This window comes from Myotis myotis, unplaced genomic scaffold (genome assembly GCF_014108235.1).
Source record: "Myotis myotis isolate mMyoMyo1 unplaced genomic scaffold, mMyoMyo1.p scaffold_m19_p_3, whole genome shotgun sequence".
NCBI classification, from domain to species: domain Eukaryota; kingdom Metazoa; phylum Chordata; class Mammalia; order Chiroptera; family Vespertilionidae; genus Myotis; species Myotis myotis.
Window position 1 is genome coordinate 1,128,394 of NW_023416335.1, and position 21,440 is coordinate 1,149,833.

General features: G+C 41.4%; 1 protein-coding gene across 1 annotated transcript in view; it reads right to left on the reverse strand.

Annotated features, from left to right (window-relative positions):
• VEGFC (vascular endothelial growth factor C) overlaps window positions 1-21,440 on the reverse strand; it is an 83,578-nt gene that overhangs the window by 11,277 nt on the left and 50,861 nt on the right. The window contains exons 2-4 of the mRNA XM_036300232.1: window positions 15,596-15,809; window positions 14,022-14,212; window positions 1,309-1,460 (exon numbers count right to left, since the gene is read on the reverse strand). Of these exons, the coding sequence (XP_036156125.1) occupies window positions 1,309-1,460; window positions 14,022-14,212; window positions 15,596-15,809 (557 nt within the window). The remainder of the gene's footprint in view (window positions 1-1,308; window positions 1,461-14,021; window positions 14,213-15,595; window positions 15,810-21,440) is intronic.

Consider the following 21,440-nt stretch of genomic DNA (forward strand, 5'->3'; position numbering starts at 1 on the left):
CCAGAAGGTTGAGAACCACTGGACTAAAGACATCTAATAAAGCTTAGATTTGTGTCCATGATAGCTCACAGAATTATAAACATGGCAATATAAGATAGATTTAGATAAAATATTTTAAGTCAATGGTACGATCAGGACTTGAACTGTAATTTGTACCCTCCTCACAGAGATGATGGCTGAAGCGCTGGGAATGGATGAGCAGCCCAGGGAGGCAGGCGCACAGACTCTCAGAGCCGCGAGGATGGACTCCCAGCTCCAGCAGCTCCAGGAGGCCTCTTCTTTCTCAGGCCACAAAGGACAGGTCTCTGTCACTCCAGTTAGTCCCTCCTCTCGTTTTCCCTAAAGTCCCTGGGAAGATAAGGCTCCTACCTGCTCTCAGAGGACAGGAGCTCAGAGAGATCCAGTGGGGAACCTGCCACCGGCGCATCACATGTATGGCCAATCCCCCAAAATGCAAGCTTGGTTTTCTTTTCAAAAGTAATACACACTTTGCCCATCAATTTGTGCATACTTGTGTTACACATGCTGGACTTGCGGTTTTGTTCAGATGCACACTCCGTATGTCCTAACGCACGAAGAGCTGCATCCTTGTTTGGGGGCAGAAACGGGCGCTGCCATATCTCAGGCGGCATTGCTTAATGGCTCCTTACACCCTCCTGGGGGTGGGGGTCCGTGCTTGACACTCCATCCGGCTCCTTCTGTCTGATCACATGACGCATATGCTACCACTTACCAAACCAAAAAAGCAGGGTGGGAAGGGAATCTGAATAACACGTGTCAGTTTCAATGTTGTTTTGAAGTAATAGTAAGAGAAAATTCTTTCAAGTAATTAATCAATATTCAATTCTTGCTGAAATAGAAATAGGAAGAAATATATGGAGGAGAAATAATTGAGAGTGAAGAAAAGCAACTGGATGCTCATAGGCAAAAGATAATTTATTTTTTTTTGTTTTGGACCAAAATCTCATTAAGACTTAAATGTTTTGGGCTTGAACACCGTTTATGAGTTGGCACACCTAACTTTATGGGTGCTGTATCTAAATGACTGCTAGTTGGATATGAGCGGGATGTATGTGATTCCACAGAAATACTTCTTTTGTTTTGTGAGCTACTGTGTCTATCAAGTGGGCTTCCCTGTTTCAGCTTAATTTCATTTTCTGGGCACACTATTACGTTTGCCTTCTTTTGTATTTCCATGCAAAGAATGCTACAGAAAACTTCACAAAACGGCTTTTAATAAACTATTTACTCGAACACAATTTTCCCTTAGAAGAGGAGGCAGAGAAGGTAAACTTGATTCATACTCACTGTGGCAGTGTTGCTGGCAGGGAGCGTCTAATAATTGAGTGGACTTGTCTGTAAACATCCAGCTTGGACATGCACCGGCAGGAAGTGTGATTAGCAAAACTGACTGTGACTGGTTTGGGGCCTTGAGAGAGAGGCACTGTAATTTCAAACAACTACAAAGAAGGGACAAAAAGAGAAACAATTATATAGATGCTGTACAGCGTGTTATGGTAAATGTTGGAGTCCACAAAGAGTGAGATGAACTCTTCATGAACAGGTAGAGTGCTGCATAACATAGGCAGAACATCAATATCCTTTGTCAATTAATCAATAGGTCCTATGCTTACCTCATATCACTGGTACAAAGCATATTAGGATTTTAATAATCAACTAATGATTATAGAGCAGAGATGTAGTAAACCAATGTGTTCAAGGAGAAGAGCGGTTTCAGAGACCTAAATTATTATATATATTAATTGATTCCAGAGAGGAAGGGAGAGGGCATGTGCCCTGACCAAGAATCAAACCATGACCTCCTGGTTCATGGGTCAACGATGCTCAACCACTGAGCCATACGGGCTGGGAGACCTAGATTGTTTTAAAGGGTAAGAAAGGGGCGCCAATGTACATTTCATTGTGATGGAAGAGCAAAGCTATTGGCCACCTCAAAACGTTTGGTTAAGTCCTATTGTATATAAACTGAATACACAGACAAAAAAACACATAGATGAAAAGCTGGTTTTCATTCCAAATCAAATTTCTACCTCGGGTAGTTTTACCTGTATTGAGATCTCTTATAAACTTATTATGTTTAAAAGAAAAAAAAAACCACATTCATAATTTAACAGCTAAAGCTCTGTTTCTGCTGTTTTGACAAAGGTATTAGGAAAAAAATAATCTTAGAGAAAGGTAGAGCATTTTACGTGACTGTGGGTTAGATCTCAACATTTAGCTTGACTGAAGTCTCCTTCAGAATGCCTTGTTTGTGGAGAACTCCAGTTCTCTTCCTTCTACCGAAATAGTGCTTTGAAACATTAAGTAAAGCCAAGTGGATTTGAATTCCTAAGGCTCTGAGAATCTAGATGATCTTCAGTACCAATGGCAAAGTAAAACCCTGTCCATTGTCTGCTCCATAAGATCAGCGAGCAGTAACTCAGCTGCAGGGAACCACGGGTGGTGTGGGACTTTTATGGCAATCTGGGCAGCGTGAAGAGCATGACATACTCCAGAGCCTCATGATTTGGCGCCTCGCTGCGATTTCATACCAACAGCGGAAGATCATTGAAAAGGTCGAGGGAGCAGAATTAGTTGCCCTTTTGTTCATACTGCGGCGAGATGTATTAAAAGGGCTTTTGAAGAATGAAATGCAGAGATATCTCAATTATAAGATGCATATTTTCTTCACTTGAAATGCATTCATTTCCAATTGCAGCTATTTTCTTAGCACAAGTGCCTCAGGAGGAATGGGCACAGATCACCCCCAGACAGGATACTTTTATTAGCGACCGCACTTGTGAGTTGTGTGAACTTGGAAATGCCATCTAACTTTTCAAAGCTGTTTGTTTCTTTAAAAACCAGTAAAATGAATATGATATTGGCCCATTACTTCATGAGACTGTTATGAAATTATAGAGGCTGAAGCATGAATGTGCTCTGTATACTGAGTGCTGTATAGATGTGGGTGTTTAATTATTTGCATATGTTCTCAGGTTTCTAGATATTCCCCAGAATACTGTCCATTCTCCATCGATAATTCCATAGGGCCTCAACATGTCCCAGCATGATGGTTTTGACCAGTTTCTTCTCTAAGAGACATGGGTGTATGCAGTTGGGCTGAAACCTTTGATTAGGTGACATGTCACACTGGCAGAAACCCTTTGTGCTACGTGTAACTATTTAAAGAAAGATAATTCTGCAGTGTCTACAAATGCTACAGTTTTTCTACTTGCATGACATCTGCGGACCCTACCTTAATAACCAGAGTGACAAAGGCAACATGAAGTGGCTTAGAAACGAAGCCATTTTAATATGGTGCATATGTAATTTTTACAAATGACTTGTTAAAGCTCGCAACAGTGGGAACAGGAGAGAGGTGTGCAGGTCAGCTCGCAAAAGCCTCGATTGTACGTATAGTAGGCAGGTAGATGTTTGTGCCTGGAGCTTGGAAAGCCATTGAAAAATCATCCGTATTAACATTGGAATTGAAGTCTGGGCATCGATACGATGACCTGATGAGATAAAAAATGTCTAATAACAGAAAGCTGGGGCAGGAACATTTCAGGGTGAACAGAGGCAGATGAGTGGTTCCCTAGCCTGGGAAGAGGTGTGACAGGTAGAACACCAGGCGGGGTGTTAAGTCCAGGGAAGGCACAGAATGAGAGGAGGGCTTCAAAAAGGCATGTGGTCACAGGCTCCAGTGTCTCTGGGAAATCAAGGATGTCAGGAGGGAGCAGGGACAGCTGGGCACCAGAGTGGCTCTAAGGGCTGTGGCAGGCCAGGCGTGAGGACAGGAGCAGCGATAGGGATGGGGAGACAAGAGGGGCCCCACAGGACTGGAGGGAAGGGGCTCAGATGGCTCTGGCCACAAGGGACACTTTCCCTGACAGAGTGCATGTAATTCTTGCAGGATCTGTCATCGTCTCAAGTGACACAAGGCAGGACAGAGCCTGAGAGGGAAGGCTAAGGCCCTGTCTGAGATAAGGGCTACTGCGGAGGAGTTAAGGGGGTTTCCCCACCCCTGGACCTCAGGGGCATGCTTCCTGCTCTCAGTGATGGTGGCCACTTCAGACCCACCCCACGTGCCTCCCCAAAAAAGAGCTCAGAGACCATTATCAGCGATCTCAGGCCACTTCAGCCACTCCCAGTGGGTAATGTCCACAGTCAGGACCCGCCCAAAGGCACCAAGTGTGTATTCAGGAATGGGGGCGGTGAAGAATGTTCCAGAGAGATGAAGACCAGTTAAATGCCCAGGAAGAAAGCATCTTCTTGGAAAAAAAAGACTGGCTCTACACTTTCAAAGAGCAGAAGAGGCCTGTGTTGGCAGACCTGCTACAAGGATAAAGGGACAGGTAAGGAGGCAGTAAAAAAAGTCACTGTTTAGAGAAGTTTGTTTTTTTATTTTTTTCTTAAACTTGAAGAAATCTTATGCCTTCAAATTACAGGACAGCTTGGGAGAAAAATCTACTCATAGTTTAGCCATTTAAACAACAGAAAAAAAATGTAATTATTGATGTTTCATTCCTCTTGTTTGAGTCTAAGTGGGCAACTGGCCAGCTGGAATTAGTTAATTTAATCAAAAGGAATAAATAGGTCAAAAATTAAAGTTAGAAAAGATATTTTCTTGAAACACTTCTTCTACCTCCCAATTTTGACCTGAGTTTCTCCAGTAGTTCAACTCTCTACCTGAGTGTCCCAGTGTGGGAAACACATAAGGGTCCAGAGAAGGATGTCTCTGACCAATAGAAAAAGGAGGAAAATGTCGTACTCATTGAGTTTTATTCATTTATCAATTTCAGAAAAAATGGGAACACCTGAGAGTGGGCTGCGGGTGACTTAGCTAATTTGACCTCCGCGGGCTGGTGCACAGAGAAGGGGCCTCTTCCCTCTCCCAATTTTATTCCCCGCTACTCTTACGGTGCGTACATTGATTGACATTTTCTCATGTAAAGTGATTAACTATTTCTACTACCTTTCTAATAAGTACAGTAACTTGTTTTCTTCACAGAACAAGTTGTGAATTTCATATAGCTCTATGCAATCCCATGTTACTAAGAATGTCCACATACCTTTTTCCCTAGTTAGATAATAGGTACTTAAAAATGTAAACTTTTTTGAACTAAAAATATTAATAATTAGAATCACATTATAAACTCACAGGTCCCGCTCCTAAAATAAATCAGTGCGCTTTTAAAATACCTGGAAGCTTCCCTTTTCCACTAGGGATGCATGAACAACCAAAAGCATCACCTCAAGGACAGGCAGGCGGTAGGCAGAGCCTGCACTTGCAGTTTGGCACCCCTGGGCCTTGGAAAAACTGCCCAACTGCCCTGAGCCTCATTTCTCTCTAAAATAGGGATACTACAGTGGCGATTTCATTGTTGGGCTGTTTGATTTCCCCTCATCCCCCCATCCTTCTTCAAGATTGAGCTGAATCTTTGGTAGAGGGATTACACATTATTAAGTGTCTCTTTAAAATTGTTCCTTGTTTCATTTTCAATAGCTGTGTATTGAGAACCTAGAAGATGCCAAGTGCCAGGTGCCTTACTGGACTGTCAAGCTAACAGCTATCAGTCTACAAGTCTTGCCTCCATGCAATTCTTAAGAAGCCAAATAAACAAAGGGAGGGAACTAGAGAAAACTTTACATATATTATGATTCTATGTTAGAATTATCAAAATATCAACTCGTTTACCACAGATGCTGTTAGTGAGCAAGAACCTCAGTTTACCTGTCTTATGGAAATGCATGCTGGCCATTATATGAAGATCTGAATCAACGCAGGACCTATAATTTACTCTCGAAAGAGTCAGTTCTAGCCATACACCGGAGTGTTTGAGGCAATAATGGATCCTTTATATTTGAATAAAATAAGAATCCTTATACTATTGTCAGACTATTTTGTGCTTCAATGTGTACACAGTAGTGTTTTCTATTTTAGATTTATGCTCATAGAATGCAAGATTCATGTATTAGGTTCAGCATTAGCTAATAATTCTATGTATATATGGGCACTTAGTCGATACTGATGGATGATGGTGACAATCATAATTTGATATTTTCAGCATGATGATTTTCCTAAGACAGTTTTATGCTGTGAAGTGAATTGTTCTTGAACAGTATGATATAAACTAGTAATTAACTTAAGGTTCCAGTACTAATGAAAGTCACCATGGAAACTCAGGCTGGCCATCAGTATATGCCTATTGAAAGAGTTGCTCATTTTAAAGAAGATCAAAAGAACTTATATCCAGGGGGCATTTAAACAAGGCTGGAAATTGGGGAAAATACAATAGTATATGCTGTAAAACTGCAATAAAAAAGGAAGTGGCGATCATTTCCAACTGAGAGGCTCCCCATTGCTATCAACTGGAATTTTTTAATAAGAATGTTTAATAGTCAATTCTCACCAACAAGAATGAACTTCATATCAAGCCACTTTTTGAAACAATAGCTTGTTTACCCAGCATAGCAACTGTTGTAAAGCAACAGTTCTTAACCCTACTTATCTGGCAAGCTATTCAAGAACAAGGTGTAGGACTTCCTTGCTGAAAAAGTCCTGGATTAACCAAAGTCTAAAGGAATGTCTGTGTGCGTACAAGTAGGAAACAGAAAAATGCCTTCCTCTACAACCTCTTTACACCCCAAATAGGGCCAGTTTCCCCTCAGAGCAGAATATCTCGCTACCGTATTTAATGTAAACATTCCCACCTTAGTCCATTAATTATGGAAATATCTGCAGTCCCTGAAGAATATGATTAATAACTGTAAAGTCAGAGGAAAACACTCTATAACATTTAAAGAAATAATCCCTAAAAATGGAAGAAGGTGAAAATTGAGGGTTTATTCTAAGTACTTCCACTGAGCATACCAACCACATACCGGCTTTCCCTCTTCTCTCCTGGTCCAGGAATTCACTTAGTACCAACCCTATCAGGGCTTCCAACAACGTTTATGGACCTTCAATTGAGTTTGGGGAGAACACGGGATAGTAGATCCTAACAGAGCAACATCTGGCTCTGCATTCATTTTAATATATTGTTATACATGAAATGTATGCACAGAGCTACAAATATAACAAAAACCCATCCAGGAGGTTTAGAAACACAGAGTAGAATTTGTGCACATGATCGGTACCTTGAGTTGAAAAAATAGTGGACTTATAATAGATGCATTAATTTTTTTTTCTTCAGGCAGCTGCTATTCCTAAAGAGACTTCTGATAACTGGTATTGGTGTAGGTGGAGAGTTCTTTCTCCACATCTGGATCAAACCTGATTTCCAACAACTGTATATGCCAAAGATGAATTAGCTAAAAATTCAAAACAAATCACATTCCACTCGTTGCATACATATGAATGCAATAAGCTAATTTTCCAGGCTGCCACAGAGTTCTGTTTCATTAATGGAAGAATTATCTCTGTTTGCAGCACAAATGGGCACCTGTGAGTTTCATTCCAGAGTTGCACATTTTTCTTGGGTTTAAAAAACATTGCGGTGAAAGACCATTTTATGAAGCGCCCAGTGTAACTCAGGTGTGACCTGGAATGCTTTTGTTAACGCGCCTGCTTTTATTGCCTCCTTATCGCATGCTCAGAAAAGGAGGCAGCCATTTCTTTAGAAGACGGCAATGCGGAATTTGAACAGGCACTGCTCGAGTCGTTCAGAATGAGCTGGAGACCTGCTCCCGGTGGAGCCGCCTTCCTCCATGGACACTAATGAACAGGGCAAAGAGGCTCCAGTTTCCAAGGAAGCCCTGTGACCTCAGAAGTCCTTTTCCATTGTCATCTTCAGGAAAAACATATGAGGTAAATACCAGCATGTAAATAGCTTTTTAATTCAAATGTTTGGCTCGAAAGCAGATGACTTTCTTCTACTGCTACTTCAGTCATCAAATGATTGATGTTCTGCAAAATTCACTGTCTGCTTTTTGGTTACATCTCTTAAATATACAACCTCTCATAAGACAATCCACTGAAAGCATATGTTCATGAGAGAGGTCAAAACCCATCCAATCAACTTCCGTTTCCAAAGGCCCTCAGATCTGAGCAGGGAGGTCTGAGCAGCTGCTATCGGATTAGGTCCCTGGAATGCGTCGTGCATATGGTTTTACTTTGCAACTAACCAGGCTTCCTCACACGTTCTGATAACATGCCTGCATCCAGCCCCATAAAAGAATTTCTATGAAGTTTCCACAGAACACGTGGGTTTTACATGACTTACAGTACATTGTCCTTACAATTTATGGGATTCCAATTGGTGACTTTTATTGCTAAATGATGTGTCTGGAACTCCTTTAACAAAACAAAACCTCTTTTTTTTTTCTCCTTCAGAAATTAGAGCAGTAGGAAACTGGCTTTTATGTTTGAAAGAAATCATCACATGCTCCCATTTATACGACATTGAAAATATCATAAAATAAACTCAGGAGAAGGTGTGACCTGAGTGCAAGCTTTTACAAGCTGCAATCTCAGTAAAACGTGAAATGCAAATGAACACACTGCCCTCAGGGGCTCCATGCCTGGCTCTCCCGTGGCCTGTAAACCTCCTGGATCCGCATTTGCACAAACCACTGCACTTCTCTTTCCAACACTGAGCCTACTTTCCATCACTTGATAACTGTTGATCTTCCTGCTAAACTATAAGCTCCTTTAGTGCAGGTCCACACATCGTGGGTGCTTCACCACACCTGGTCAATTAAATCCAAAATAAAACTACCCCTTTCGCTATAATAAAAAAATCTGAGGGATTCTTTACGCAGGAGAAGCACAGGAAATTACAAAGTCAAAGGAAGAAATGGTGGGCGGCCAATGATGAATGCTGGCTTTCCCTCTTCTCTCCTGGTCCAGGAATTCACTTGGTACCAACTACACCAGGGCTTCCAACAATGTTTAGCAACATGATGTTTCCTCCCAAATCTGCAGATGACGATCCCATCACTGCCGGAGAATTCTAGAAAGCCATGCCCAGTCTTTTCCTGATACCTCCATCTAAATACCACGCAGATTCTTCAAAATCAGCATGCTCAAGACTCTAACTTGGACCCCAAATCTGTTCCCTTCTATTTATTCATTCGATTTAGTGCCAAGTGTTTACTATGTGCCAACGACTGCACTTTGCCCTGGGGTAATAACCAAACACAAGCTTTGCTTTCACAGAGTTGAGAGCCTAGGGAATAAACCATCTGAGAGATAGGTAAGGTAATGATGCTAAAATACGGGCAAAAATGATGCTGTCACAGGCCTGGAAGTGACATATGGTCTTAGGTCTCAGGATGAGGAGCAATTAGCTAGATAAGAGGGATATGGGAATGGTGGGAGGAGGCATGTTTCGAACACAGGGCATAGTGTTGTAATGACTTAGAGGTCAGAGATGCTGATATGATTTAAGGAATCAAAGCACTTGGGTGCTGGTGGAAAGTAGTCTTTGGGGAAAAGGCAGTGACAATTGAGGCTATAGATTTAGGTAGCAGCCAGATCATGAAGGGCCCTGGAAACCATGTGTAAGGATTTAACCTACAGAAGAGTGAGTGCCATTCAAAATATTTAACAACTTAGAATGTTTGCACCAACCAATCAGAACTGATGCTAGCCTGAGCCATCCAATCAGAAAAGAGCAGCTTATCAATGCACCAGCTGAATGCAATGTTCCTGAAGAGTTGAGTGGTATCTGATATATCATTTAGAAAAGAAAAATCTCACTGTTAACATGTGGCAAATGGATTGGAGGGAAGAAAGAGTGGGGGTTTGAGACCAGTTATTAAGCTGGCCCAGGTGTAATGGTCTAGGTCAGTGGTTGGCAAACTGCAGCTCTCGAACCACATGCGGCTCTTTGGCCCCTTGAGTGTGGCCACGAAGTTTCAATCGCACTGTATGTGTGTGCCCGCACGTGGTATTTTGTGGAAGAGCCACACTCAAGGGGCCAAAGAGCCGCATGTGGCTCGCGAGCCGCAGTTTGCCAACCAACTGGTCTAGGTGATTGATGAATGTGGCCTTTGCCAGAGTGGGATCGGCAGAACAAAGGTATAGGGTGTGATTCTAGAGATGTTAGAAGGTAGATTTAGCAGGAATATTTGATTAACCTTTTAGTGAAAGGAATGGCCAGGTAGATGAACAGTGTCATTTACTGAGACAGATGTTACTGGAAAAAGAAGATTTATTTACTTGCTTGTTTAATTGTGAGGGCGAGGTGGGATGGGGAGAATATATAGGTCACAACCTCAGTGTGACACAGATTGACTCTGACCCTTCTGAGGGACAGCCCACGGGTTAAGTATGAAACCAGGAGACTGTGACCTGGGGATAAAGACTGGGGAGGAGTCGTCAGGAAGAGAAAGCATAGGTGAGGAAACCTAAGGTATGTGTGTGGAATCAGAAAAGAAGGTAGCTTAGGGAAGAACCCTGAGGACCCGGTACCTTGTTTTCAAACAACCTAAAATTTTTAATTCCAAAAATCTGCAAATCTAAAAGATGGTCATGCCAGCTCAGCCGGTGTGGCTCAGTGGTTGAGCATCAACCTATGAACCAGGAGGTCACTGGTCAATTCCTGGTCAGGGCACATGCCCAGGTTGCAGGTTTGATCCCCAGTAGGGGGCATGCAGGAGGCAGCTGATCAATGATTTTCTCTCATCATTGATGCCTCTATCTCTCCCTCTCCTTTCCTCTCTGAAATCAATAAAAATATATATTTTAAAATGCACATGCTCACATGAAAACTACTCTGTTAGTATAATGATATACATTTAAAAATATGACTGCAATAAATATTTGAAATAAAGGACCAAAATAAAACTGAAAAACAACATAAACCAACAAGAAACACCAGGTTGACTTCTAAAATTTTATAGATAAATCCTGACTCTATGAGCAGATGACTGAGAGGAAGCAGGTGAAATTATCAACACGATCAATCTATTACAGCAGAAGGAATCCTAAGTTCTCTGAGAGAAGATGAAAGAGAATGAGAGCTGATTCTAAATGACATAAAGTAGACAATTTTCTTGTAGAAAAACATGTAAGTACTAGGCTACTGACCAAATTCCATTTCATCTGCACATATCTTAGCACTAAATGCTCTTCTAACTTGGCCCTTAAGCCTTCTACCTTCTAAGCCTCAACCCCTCCGAGGCCCCCTACCTGGTTGTATGCTGCCCTGAATACACACCTACCCGTAAGTAAATACTTCTATTTACCAGTTAGGAAAATATGGGGCCCAACGAGAACAACATAGGGAAATAGAAAGTGGTGACGGAAAAACGGGTGACAGGAATGCTTAACTGAAGACTGTACGTATTTCTCTTGTTTACTAACAATGAGCTGTGTGCTGTTTTCTGAATTTAGATTTTGCCTAAGTGACTCCTGTTACCTATTTGGCCCATGTGTAAAGTAGGCATGCATTTAGCAAACCAGTAGTTGTTAGAGGATTGGAAAATTGACTTTCGCTCATTGTAACTATGAATGAAAAGAAGGGGGAGAATTTTCTCCCTGATAGGTTAAAGAAACAGCTTTTTTAAAAAAGTTGAGCTAAAATTTAGAGCATACACTTTAGTTAGGCAAAGGGATCAGTTCATTAAAAGTTACCCGGGTGAGTTAATCAGCTATTCTATTATGATTAATCTTGAAGGCAGTAATTTGAAAATCTGGCTCAACACAAATGCGTAGGTATCAGAGAACCAACTTCCTAAAACTGGGAGTGTGTGCGGAAACTTGGGGTAAATGCTGTGGATGTATCCATATCTTCATTATTGTTTCCCTGCTGAAGGACCCATAGCTTTTATGTGATTCTCAAGGGGTTGTTCACTAAATCTGTGGTAGGCACTTGGGTTGCTAGTGAACAAAACAGACTCGCTTTTGCCGTGGTGGAGGAGATAGATATTAATCAACTAATGGTGACTATATTATTATAACTATAGGATTATAAGCTATAGTAAGTGTTTCAAAGAAAAGTATGAGAAATTATTAAATAGTTAAAGTAAATGCTGGGCCTATTTCTGACCTCTTATCTCACGGAAATCAGAAAAATCTCCCAGGAGGACTTCCTTGTGCCACCTCAAACTTGAGTTGAGACCTGAAGAACTGGTCCCGTAGCCAGGAGGGGACTGGAAGGCCAGGATAATCTAAAGGTATGTGCAAAGGCTCTGGGGCAGTGAGGGTTCCCAGAAACTGAAAGAAGCCTAGAGCACTGGGAGACAGAAGGTGAGGTCCAGGGGCTGCTGCCACTGCAAAGGCAGCACAGGCAGACATTCGAGGCTGAGGCAAAGATTTGGGGCTTACTCCAAGCACCATGGGAGGTCCCTGAGAGGCCTGTATGCCTGAGACTGCCCACATCAAATGTGCAATTTTTAAAATACCACACTTTGGGCCAATGTAAAGAAAGGATCAGGAAAGGGGAAACAGAGGCAGGAAGAGCAGAGAGAATGCTATTTCATTAGTTGGAAAGAGTGTCAAATTCTTCTGGACTATACGGATGGTGGTGGATATGGGAGTTCAAGACACTTGAGGGATGGAATTAACATCTGACTTGGTGATGGACTGGATTTGTGATGATGAAGGTGCCCGAAAGGACCCTATGTTTCTGACTAGAAATGATGTCACATGATGAGAGAGGTAAGCTAGAAGACCAGGATGCTTTGTATGGTGGTGGTGGTGTTTGGGATGAGTTTGGTTTTGGGAGAAAAAGCTTGTCTCAGGAACTAGTATACAAAACATGTGGGCATCCGTATCTAAACAAGGCATATTTCGAAATATTTAAATATGAAAGTAGTATTTAATTTAAATATGAAAGTCCTATTTAATAAATTGTATGATAGAGAAGTTGAGACGTTTTTAAACGAAAATTCATTTTAAAATATTTTTTTGTATTAGCAAGGCAAAATAAAATTTATGGAAGAAATTAGTAATAAAAAGTAGCTTTGGATATTGTCAGTTGGCAACTGATTTTCACCAGGAAAATAAATTAACAATTAACAAACACAAATTTATGTAAAACTTTCAACAATAAAGAATTAAAAACAAAATGGGAATTTAAAGAAATAAGTGAACAAAACAAGAAATCCCAATGCTACAATGATTATTATTCAACTCTACATCTTTAAAATATGAGCACTTTGAAAGTGAAATTTCATCTAACAATTAAATCTAACAAGTCCTTTATAAAATGATGATTAATGAGCTCTGAATAGACAGATTTGATGGAATAGATGTTCAAAATTCATCTTTGAGTCTATCCCAGGTCATTCCATTACTAAAAGAAACATGACCCTTCAGTATTTGGAAAATGCAATTAGGATATCAATACCTTTGAAAGATCCGCCACAGTGCTATTTGATTTAAACAAAACACCATAATAATAAACAGTATAACCTAGGACATATATCATATTGCTCAACTGAATTATTTAAAAATATACACTAGCAAATGTATTCCACAAACTTCTTTTAATTCCTACAACACCCATATTTCTTTTCTTTTTAAAAATATGACTTTTTTTCCCAAGAGTCTCAGAAGGCCAAAAATGCTTTCATTGAGTTTGGCTGACTATAAAACCAGCAAAATTTTAATATTAATATCTTTTTTAAAGTAACTTTTTTTGGAGACTATCCTACTGGCCTAAGTATTTCTATTTGATAGAAAAGAGATTTTTAGTTTCAACACTTATTAAAGGATTTAAAAGTAACTCATTGTCAAATGAAAATTTTTATCCTCAAAGATTAACGTGTGTGTATGTGAGTGTTTGTATGTGTATATGCACATGTGTGCACACATGTGTATGTTTGTGTGTGTGCAAGTGTGCATGTGTGTGGACATGAGTATATGCTCACACACATTCATATGCATATTTATTTTCTTCACTTGGTTTTGATCCCACTGCGTGAGTTCATAAAACATCACTTTCTTGGTGAAATGCTCATCAAAACCACAAAATATTGAAAGCTTCACTTCATCCCCCCAAGAAAAGACAGGCCACTCGGCATGGCAGTAGGTCGCTTTAGGGGGCGGGAGTGGAGGCGGGGACACCTACCGTCTTGCTGAGGTAGCCCGTGCTGGTGTTCATGCACTGAAGCCCCTCGCTGTTGCAGCAGCCCCCACATCTGTAGACGGACACACATGGAGGTTTAAAGAAGGTGTTTGTGGCTGCTCCAAACTCCTTCCCCACATCTACACACACCTCACGTGGCATGCATTGAGTCTTTCTCCACTCATTATCAATACCTGCGAGTCATAGGGAAGGCCAGAGGTTACACAGAGCCACCAGGGGGCGCCCCCAGCAGCGGGGAACCACTTACATTTGATCTCAGATTTTAAGACTCAAGTTTCATAGGTAACTTTACAGAAATCACTGACGGTGCCTGCACTGCCCTGAGAGCTGGAACATGGTATCATGAGAAACAGCGGCGAAGGATATTTGCTAAAAGAACCAATTTCTACAGCCCTGTCACCAGCTGAAGCAGATGTGCTTCCTTAAAACAACACCGGTATTCCACAGCACGAATGTCTGGTTTTAGTAAGAAAACGAACATTTGCTATATAGAGGTTCCCATGGTCTGCAGAGGTAGCCATGCTCATCTGCTGTGACATGCATGGCTTCCCTGGGCTCCGAGCAAATAGGAAATGCTGGGTTCCTCCTTTAAGCTGAGATGTCAATGAGATGATGGCTATCGTGTGGGACTCCCTTCAACAATGACGGTCAGGCAGGCTGTGTGGCCATTTGGGGCAGTGCCATGGTGGCAGCTACTTGAAATACAAAGGTATTTGCAACTGGGAACACGGATCCTGAACTGTTTCCTCAGCAAAGTGCTCTCTCTTAGAGTTCCACCTGCAGTGACTTCACGTTTTGCTTTTAGCCCCGCTGACTCATTAAATGCTGCGTTACAAAGCGTGTACGTCTCCAATGTCCCAGTTCCTTTCCCCCTTTAAAACCCTGTTCTTTGGGGAAAGAGTACGTACACGATTCATGACTCAACCATGAAGCCACTTTGGTTGGTTTTGTTCTGAAAATGCTTTGCAACCTCAAATCTTTACAGGAATTAATATCTAGTAACTGAAGGGAATTACTTGTGAAAGGCAATGCCCCCATTTACACTACGCCATGCTGTGCAGCATCCCGATTTTGGTGACACTCTCTGCAGGGTCCCTTGGGGGCTTCCGCGAAGTCCCTCTCTGAAGCCAGTGACCGTGAGAACACAGGGCAACAAGTGGCACTTGAAAAGGTGAGCTGGAATGAGTTAGGAATCAAACACTTCTAACTCCAAACCAGAAAGAAAATGCGTGTGCAATGGTTTTGTAAGCTACAGAATGTTTGCATGGTTAAACTCACAGGCTGTGTAAAATATCCTTATGTTTTAAGATTCTGCAATGAGATATCACCTAATATTTGAAAATTCAAGTGTGTGGTAGGCATACACTCTCCTCTATTTCAAGAAATCAGCCTCACCACTCACCGTGAAATCCTAAAAATGTGCCTTTGGAAAACTGCCTTTACTCTTGGCCCTAAAAACATTCGGTGGTCTTGGTGCTAAAATTCAAGGCACGGGCTGGCCACCCTCCCCTGTGTTGCTATGGGACCCTCTTGTGTCTCTTTTTCCCCGTACTTACTTTTCAGGATCTCCGCGTTATAATGCGCGGCGGCAAATTTTACAGTGTCTTCTGTCCTCAGATCGGCGCTGGGCTGGCCTGGGCTTTGCTGCCAGCCTCCCTTCCGTAGCTGGCACTTGTACATTTTCCAGTATTCCGGGTAGAGCACACTCATGAGCTCGTCCACGCTGGACACCGCCCGCAGCTGCTCCTCCAGGTCTTTGCCCGCGTACGCCTGTCGGGGAAACACGCACGATCAATCGCCCATCGGAGTGAGGGATGTGGAAACGGACGCACTGGAAACCGGTAGGTTTCACAGCATGCAGGCTGGATCCACATTCCAATGGGATGCATGGCCCCTGGATGAGACAACTTTCCCTGGTAACAGTCATACTTTTCATTTGAATCAATAGCACCATAAAAATGAAGTTACATCTCCCTGTGAAAATATAAAATATATATTGGGTTTTCAGACAAAAGTCGTGTGGTAGGTATAATGTTTAAAATAATATCTGCAGGAGCTGGTTTTACTGACAGTTCTTTTACATAAATGGGTAACTCAAAAGTTTGGAAATTTAGTCAAGGTTGTGTTCACTTCCAACATAAATAAAATTAAACTAAAATCCACTCTCATGCTTTGCTTCATTTTTAATTATCGGCCCCGATAAAATGCAATTAAGCAGGATGCTTGAAATCAGTCTTACAGAAGCCCTTTTAGCATCAATAATCACATGAAGAATGGGATTCCGACAACATCATCACAGTAAGGTTTACATATTGGCCAACGCGCCAGTATTTCAAAAAAATTAAGCATTGAGGTTTAGTCTGGCATGAGAAAGACACGGAAGAGACCAGAAAGCATTAATTCCGCTTATAGATAGGCAACTGTCTACACTAGTGCATCCAATTAAGTGGAGCATCCTATAGTACAACCAAGTAGTTACTGTACCCGAGAAAAATACATCATTTTTCTAAATTATACTTTGAAATTATGGAAACTGGTACATTAACTTTGTCTGCAAAGTGAAATACAAGATGAAATGTTTATTTTATATTGCCTTGATTATTCCAGTTTTAGCGTCTACATATAGAATACTTCGGACACTGGGCATCGCATCTGTTAACAATGCAGGTAATCGCCTCCCACACCCCCAGTCGCACATCTTGGATGAAGAAACTACATTCCAACTAGTAATAGTTTTATCTTTCTAATTTTTGAAGAAGAAAATTAAGAAATTTGCTTTAAAATATCAGCATATTATCTAATTGAAAGACTTTTCACCACTGTTTTTAATTATCCAAGATATTCTGATGTAGGTAATCTTTATACAACATTTTGAGAAACATAATCTAATGCAGGTTTCCTATTCAGTACAGAGCCTACCCAGCAGTGGAGTATGAGATGTGTCCCTTCCTACTACATAATAAAATTGGCTGTGAATTTTGGGGTTTCCCTTCCTCCCTTTATTGTGTGAATTGAGCATAATAAAATATCACATTATGAGCATATTGATATTTCTCCATTACCTTCTGGAATATATGTGATGATTCTTGATATACCATACAGCTATACTACATTTCATTCCATTGACTACATGGCAGATGGGGGTGGAGAAACGATCTTAGCTTCAAGGAAAGTGACAACATACCCTCACACAGTTTCCTAATTAAATGTTTATGAGACACGTGTCTCAGGAAATCTCAAATATGACACAAAATGCAAGAATCAAAAATGTTTCAGAATCGAAAAGGACTGCTGCTGGAGAAAAGCCTCATTGAAGTGCACGAATGTATCTGTGGTCACTGCTCCCTGAAGGGCCATGTCACAGAGGGCTGGCCTCTGTCTGCTTGCCTCGTGCTTGCACGCATGGCCCTGTGTGCTTGGTGGGTCCCTGGGTTCTCTTCCCCAGAACTCAGCTGGAATTAAAGTCAGCTTGTGACCCAAGTTGGCCACAAGAACCTCACATGAAACAGGCATGAGTGTTCGCTCTACCAAGAGCAGGCGCACTATAACCACCCATGTTCTACAGCACAGGAAAGATGCGTACCGAATACTAAGAAAGGGTGGTGGTGGAGAGGGGCTTCCAATGAAGTGTCAGTTGAAGTTTTAAGGCAAATAAGGTCTGTACTTTAAAATCTAGGAATGGGAAATAACTAACTATATATATTAGAGGTCGGTGCACGAAATTCTTGCACAGGTAGGGTCCCTGGGCCTGGCTGGCTATCAGGGCCAATCAGGGCCTTCTGGCTGCTGGCCAGGGCCTCCCTTCTCTGGCTGCTGGCTGCTGACCAGGGCCTTCCTTCGTTCTGCACCACCTCCTTGTGGTCAGCTCACATCATAGCGAGCGATCAAACTCCCAGTCTCCGGTTGAACTTCAGAGGGAACAATTTGCATATATATATACTCACACACACACACACACACACACACACACACACACACATATTAAAACATTAAGATATCCAATAGATCAACAGGAGAAAAAATAATCATAATAAGCATACAATTCACAATAAAATATAATATTAAAAAATGGGAAAATACTATAGAAAATAAAGGTTATTGTACATATTTATATTCTTAGGCAGAAAAAAGGCCTCTCTAAGGGTGAATATAATAGTAAAATATAAACTATCTGTATGGTAGAAAACACTGTAAGCAAAAGACAAACAGTAAAGTTAGAAAACCATTTGCTATACACATGAAAGATGGGCAAGGACTAATAATCTTAAAATATCGCAAGAACATGTTAATGAGAAAGAATAAACAGGCACTTCAGTACAAAGTGGGAAAAGAACTTGAACTGAATATTCACAAAGACTAAATATAAGTTATATATATATTACATATACATATATATTTTTTTTTTCAGTGATGGCAAAAGTGAAGAAAAGTAAAATTCCTTCCAATCATGGTGAGTATATAAATTTGTACAGCTATTCAAGAAAAATGTGCTATTTCAAGTCAAAGGGGCTTAAAACAAGCTCCATTTTAGACAGCAAATTCACTTTGGAATTAAATTTTCTATCCAACAGAAATTATAATATAATTATAGTTATATTATACTAGTTATAATATAACTAGTATATTCTGCCAGATATACTAGTATGTACAAATTTATCATGAGGCTGTTTATAATAGTGAATTTAAATATCTATACAGATAATAATAAAGAATTGATTAAATAATGTGTAGAATAAAAAGAAATTAGCACAGAAAGTAATGCCAGGAGAGTATGAAATAATGATAGAGATTTATAATTTAGACATGAAAAGAGTATATTCTATGCAAACGTAGAGTACCCAGTTTATACACAGTATATGCATACACATAATATTCATTACGTAGTACTTTCTGTGAACCCTGAGAAAAAAAGACGCCTATTAAGAAGGGCTCCTGGTGGGGTGGCTAACTGGGATCAAATTTCAAAAATCAGAGCCTAGCAGCCATTTCTTCCCAGGGGCCTCTCACACAAACCACACTTCAGGGAGAAGCCGGCACTCAACTGCCTGCCTGCACTGTGTTCCTGCCTGCTGAGCCAGCCCTTACACAGGAGTTTCTGGGATCTTATTTCCACCAACCAATAGAAGCTGTGCAGGTCTGACCAAACACAGTGGCTCTATTCTGACCAATCAGGATAGTACCTTTTGGACCAATCAAACATCAAGGATTTGGAGTCCTCATTTGCATGAGGACAGACCATAGAGCAGTGATGGCGAACCTATGACACGCGTGTCAGAGGTGACACGTGAACTCACTTTTTTGGTTGATTTTTCTTTGTTAAATGGCATTTAAATATATAAAACAAATATCAAAAATATAAATATTTGTTTTACTATGGTTGCAAATATCAAAAAATTTCTATATGTGACACGGCACCAGAGTTAAGTTAGAATTTTTCAAAATGCTGACACGCCAAGCTCAAAAGGTTCGCCATCACTGCCATAGAGGGAATAGGGGCAGGGACTTTTGTCCATAGAGGCCAGCTCCCCTCAGGCTCTAAGAGCACACTTTCCCTTTCCATGGAAGACTGAAGCCTGCACGTCCCTGGCTGAGCTGAAACACGGAAGAGATATCAGACGCAGAGCGGAGCAGCCCAGCACGGACCAGCAAGGAGCAGAGCAGAGCAGTGCACAGCAGACCATCCTAGAGCAGAGCTGTCTCGCTGGGAGTGGCCTGGCCTCAGGACCACCTGGCCCTGCCTCACAGTGGAGCTGGTTTGCACTGAATGAATGAAGTTTCCTTCTTCACTGGACCTCAAACTGGGGATTCCTGCTGGCATGGAATTGATGCCTAGGATCATCGGTTGACAAATCTTTTCACATATGTAGATACAGTCTTAAGAGTAAAAGATAATGCAGCAAAAACAACAGTCTTATTCCCCTAACTGCAGTATTGAGGTAATTATTATGTTCTTTCTATATTTCTATATTTTAAATTTTAAATAATGAACATATATAACTTAACACATTGTATGCCGGAAATGTATTTATACGTTTTACTTATACGTTTTACGTTGACTGGTAGTAGAGCGCGGGACACGTATTAATACGTTTTTCATAGACTAGCGGTAGAATGCGGGTAACGTATAAATACATAAACTAAAGTTATCGTAATTTTACCGAACGTTGCCATTTGCGCAAAAAATTAGCAAAAATGGCCCGCGCCACCTGTTAGCGCGCGATAAAAACTACCCGCAAACAATGTGTTAACATATTTAAGTAATCGTGTCTAAGCATATTGGCAGGCAGTTCATAGTATTTGCTCATCTTAGTTTTTTATATACTTTGTTCTTATTTCTGCATAGCGCATGCCTTCAATGTGCTATCTATATATATAAAAGGCTAATCTATATATATAAAAGGCTAATATGCTAAATGTCCCTCCATCTGACCAGTTGCTATGATGCACACTGACCACCAGGGGGCAGACACTCAATGCAGGAGCTGCCAAGCTGCAGTGACTTGACATCAGTGGTTCTTGGGTGATGCACCCTGAAACCAGAGAGGAGGGAGCCCGATTCCTCGCGGGGTCACACGATCCCACCTTCATGGACGTGGGTTATGTTGTTGCTGGGGCACTGTCGGCCCCAAATCTGGTTTATTGCACACTGGGTTTGTGTTCCACACCCTGTACGACAGCAACTTTGCAGAGTGCCCTCTTGCACTCTGGGACCCCTCAGGGGATGTTGGAGAGCTGGTGAAACCGATCCCCGCAGGCCAGGCCGAGGGACCGCACCTGCCAGAGGGACCCCGCTCACTCCACAGATGCCTTTCAAGCCACAGTGCCACCCCAGGTGTGGCTGGCCAGGGAGGAACTGCAGGAGGTTGGCTCCAGGGTGTGTCCGGTCCATCTCACCCAGTCCCGCCCTGCTGGCCACCTTCTAATTAATTTCCTTTCAATGTGCACGAATCCATGCACTGGGTTGCTAGTTTAACTCATAACAATCATTGGTGAAAGCTATCACAGACAAAAGGCTTAAAAATAGCTTGATACTGAGCAATTAATTTACTTATTCCTACTAGACTTTAGTTATTATACTTGTGTGGAAGAAAAATAAGCTTTACTAGTACTTGTCAAAAGACCCAGTTTTCCATCTTGGCTATACACCTTATTTAATTGAGTAACATTAGGTTTCATTTCTTTGAACACCATTTCACTCTGTAAAGTGGGAATACAGTGGACCCTTGACAACATGGAAGGGGGTCAGGAACACCCACCACTGTGTAGTCGAAAATCCACGTATAACTCCTGACTCCCCTAAAAGTTAGCTTTCCCTCAGTGTCCACGGGAAATTGGTCCGGGCCCCTCCAGCAGACACCACACTCTGTGGGTGTTCCAGTTGCCTATGAAATGGCACAGAAC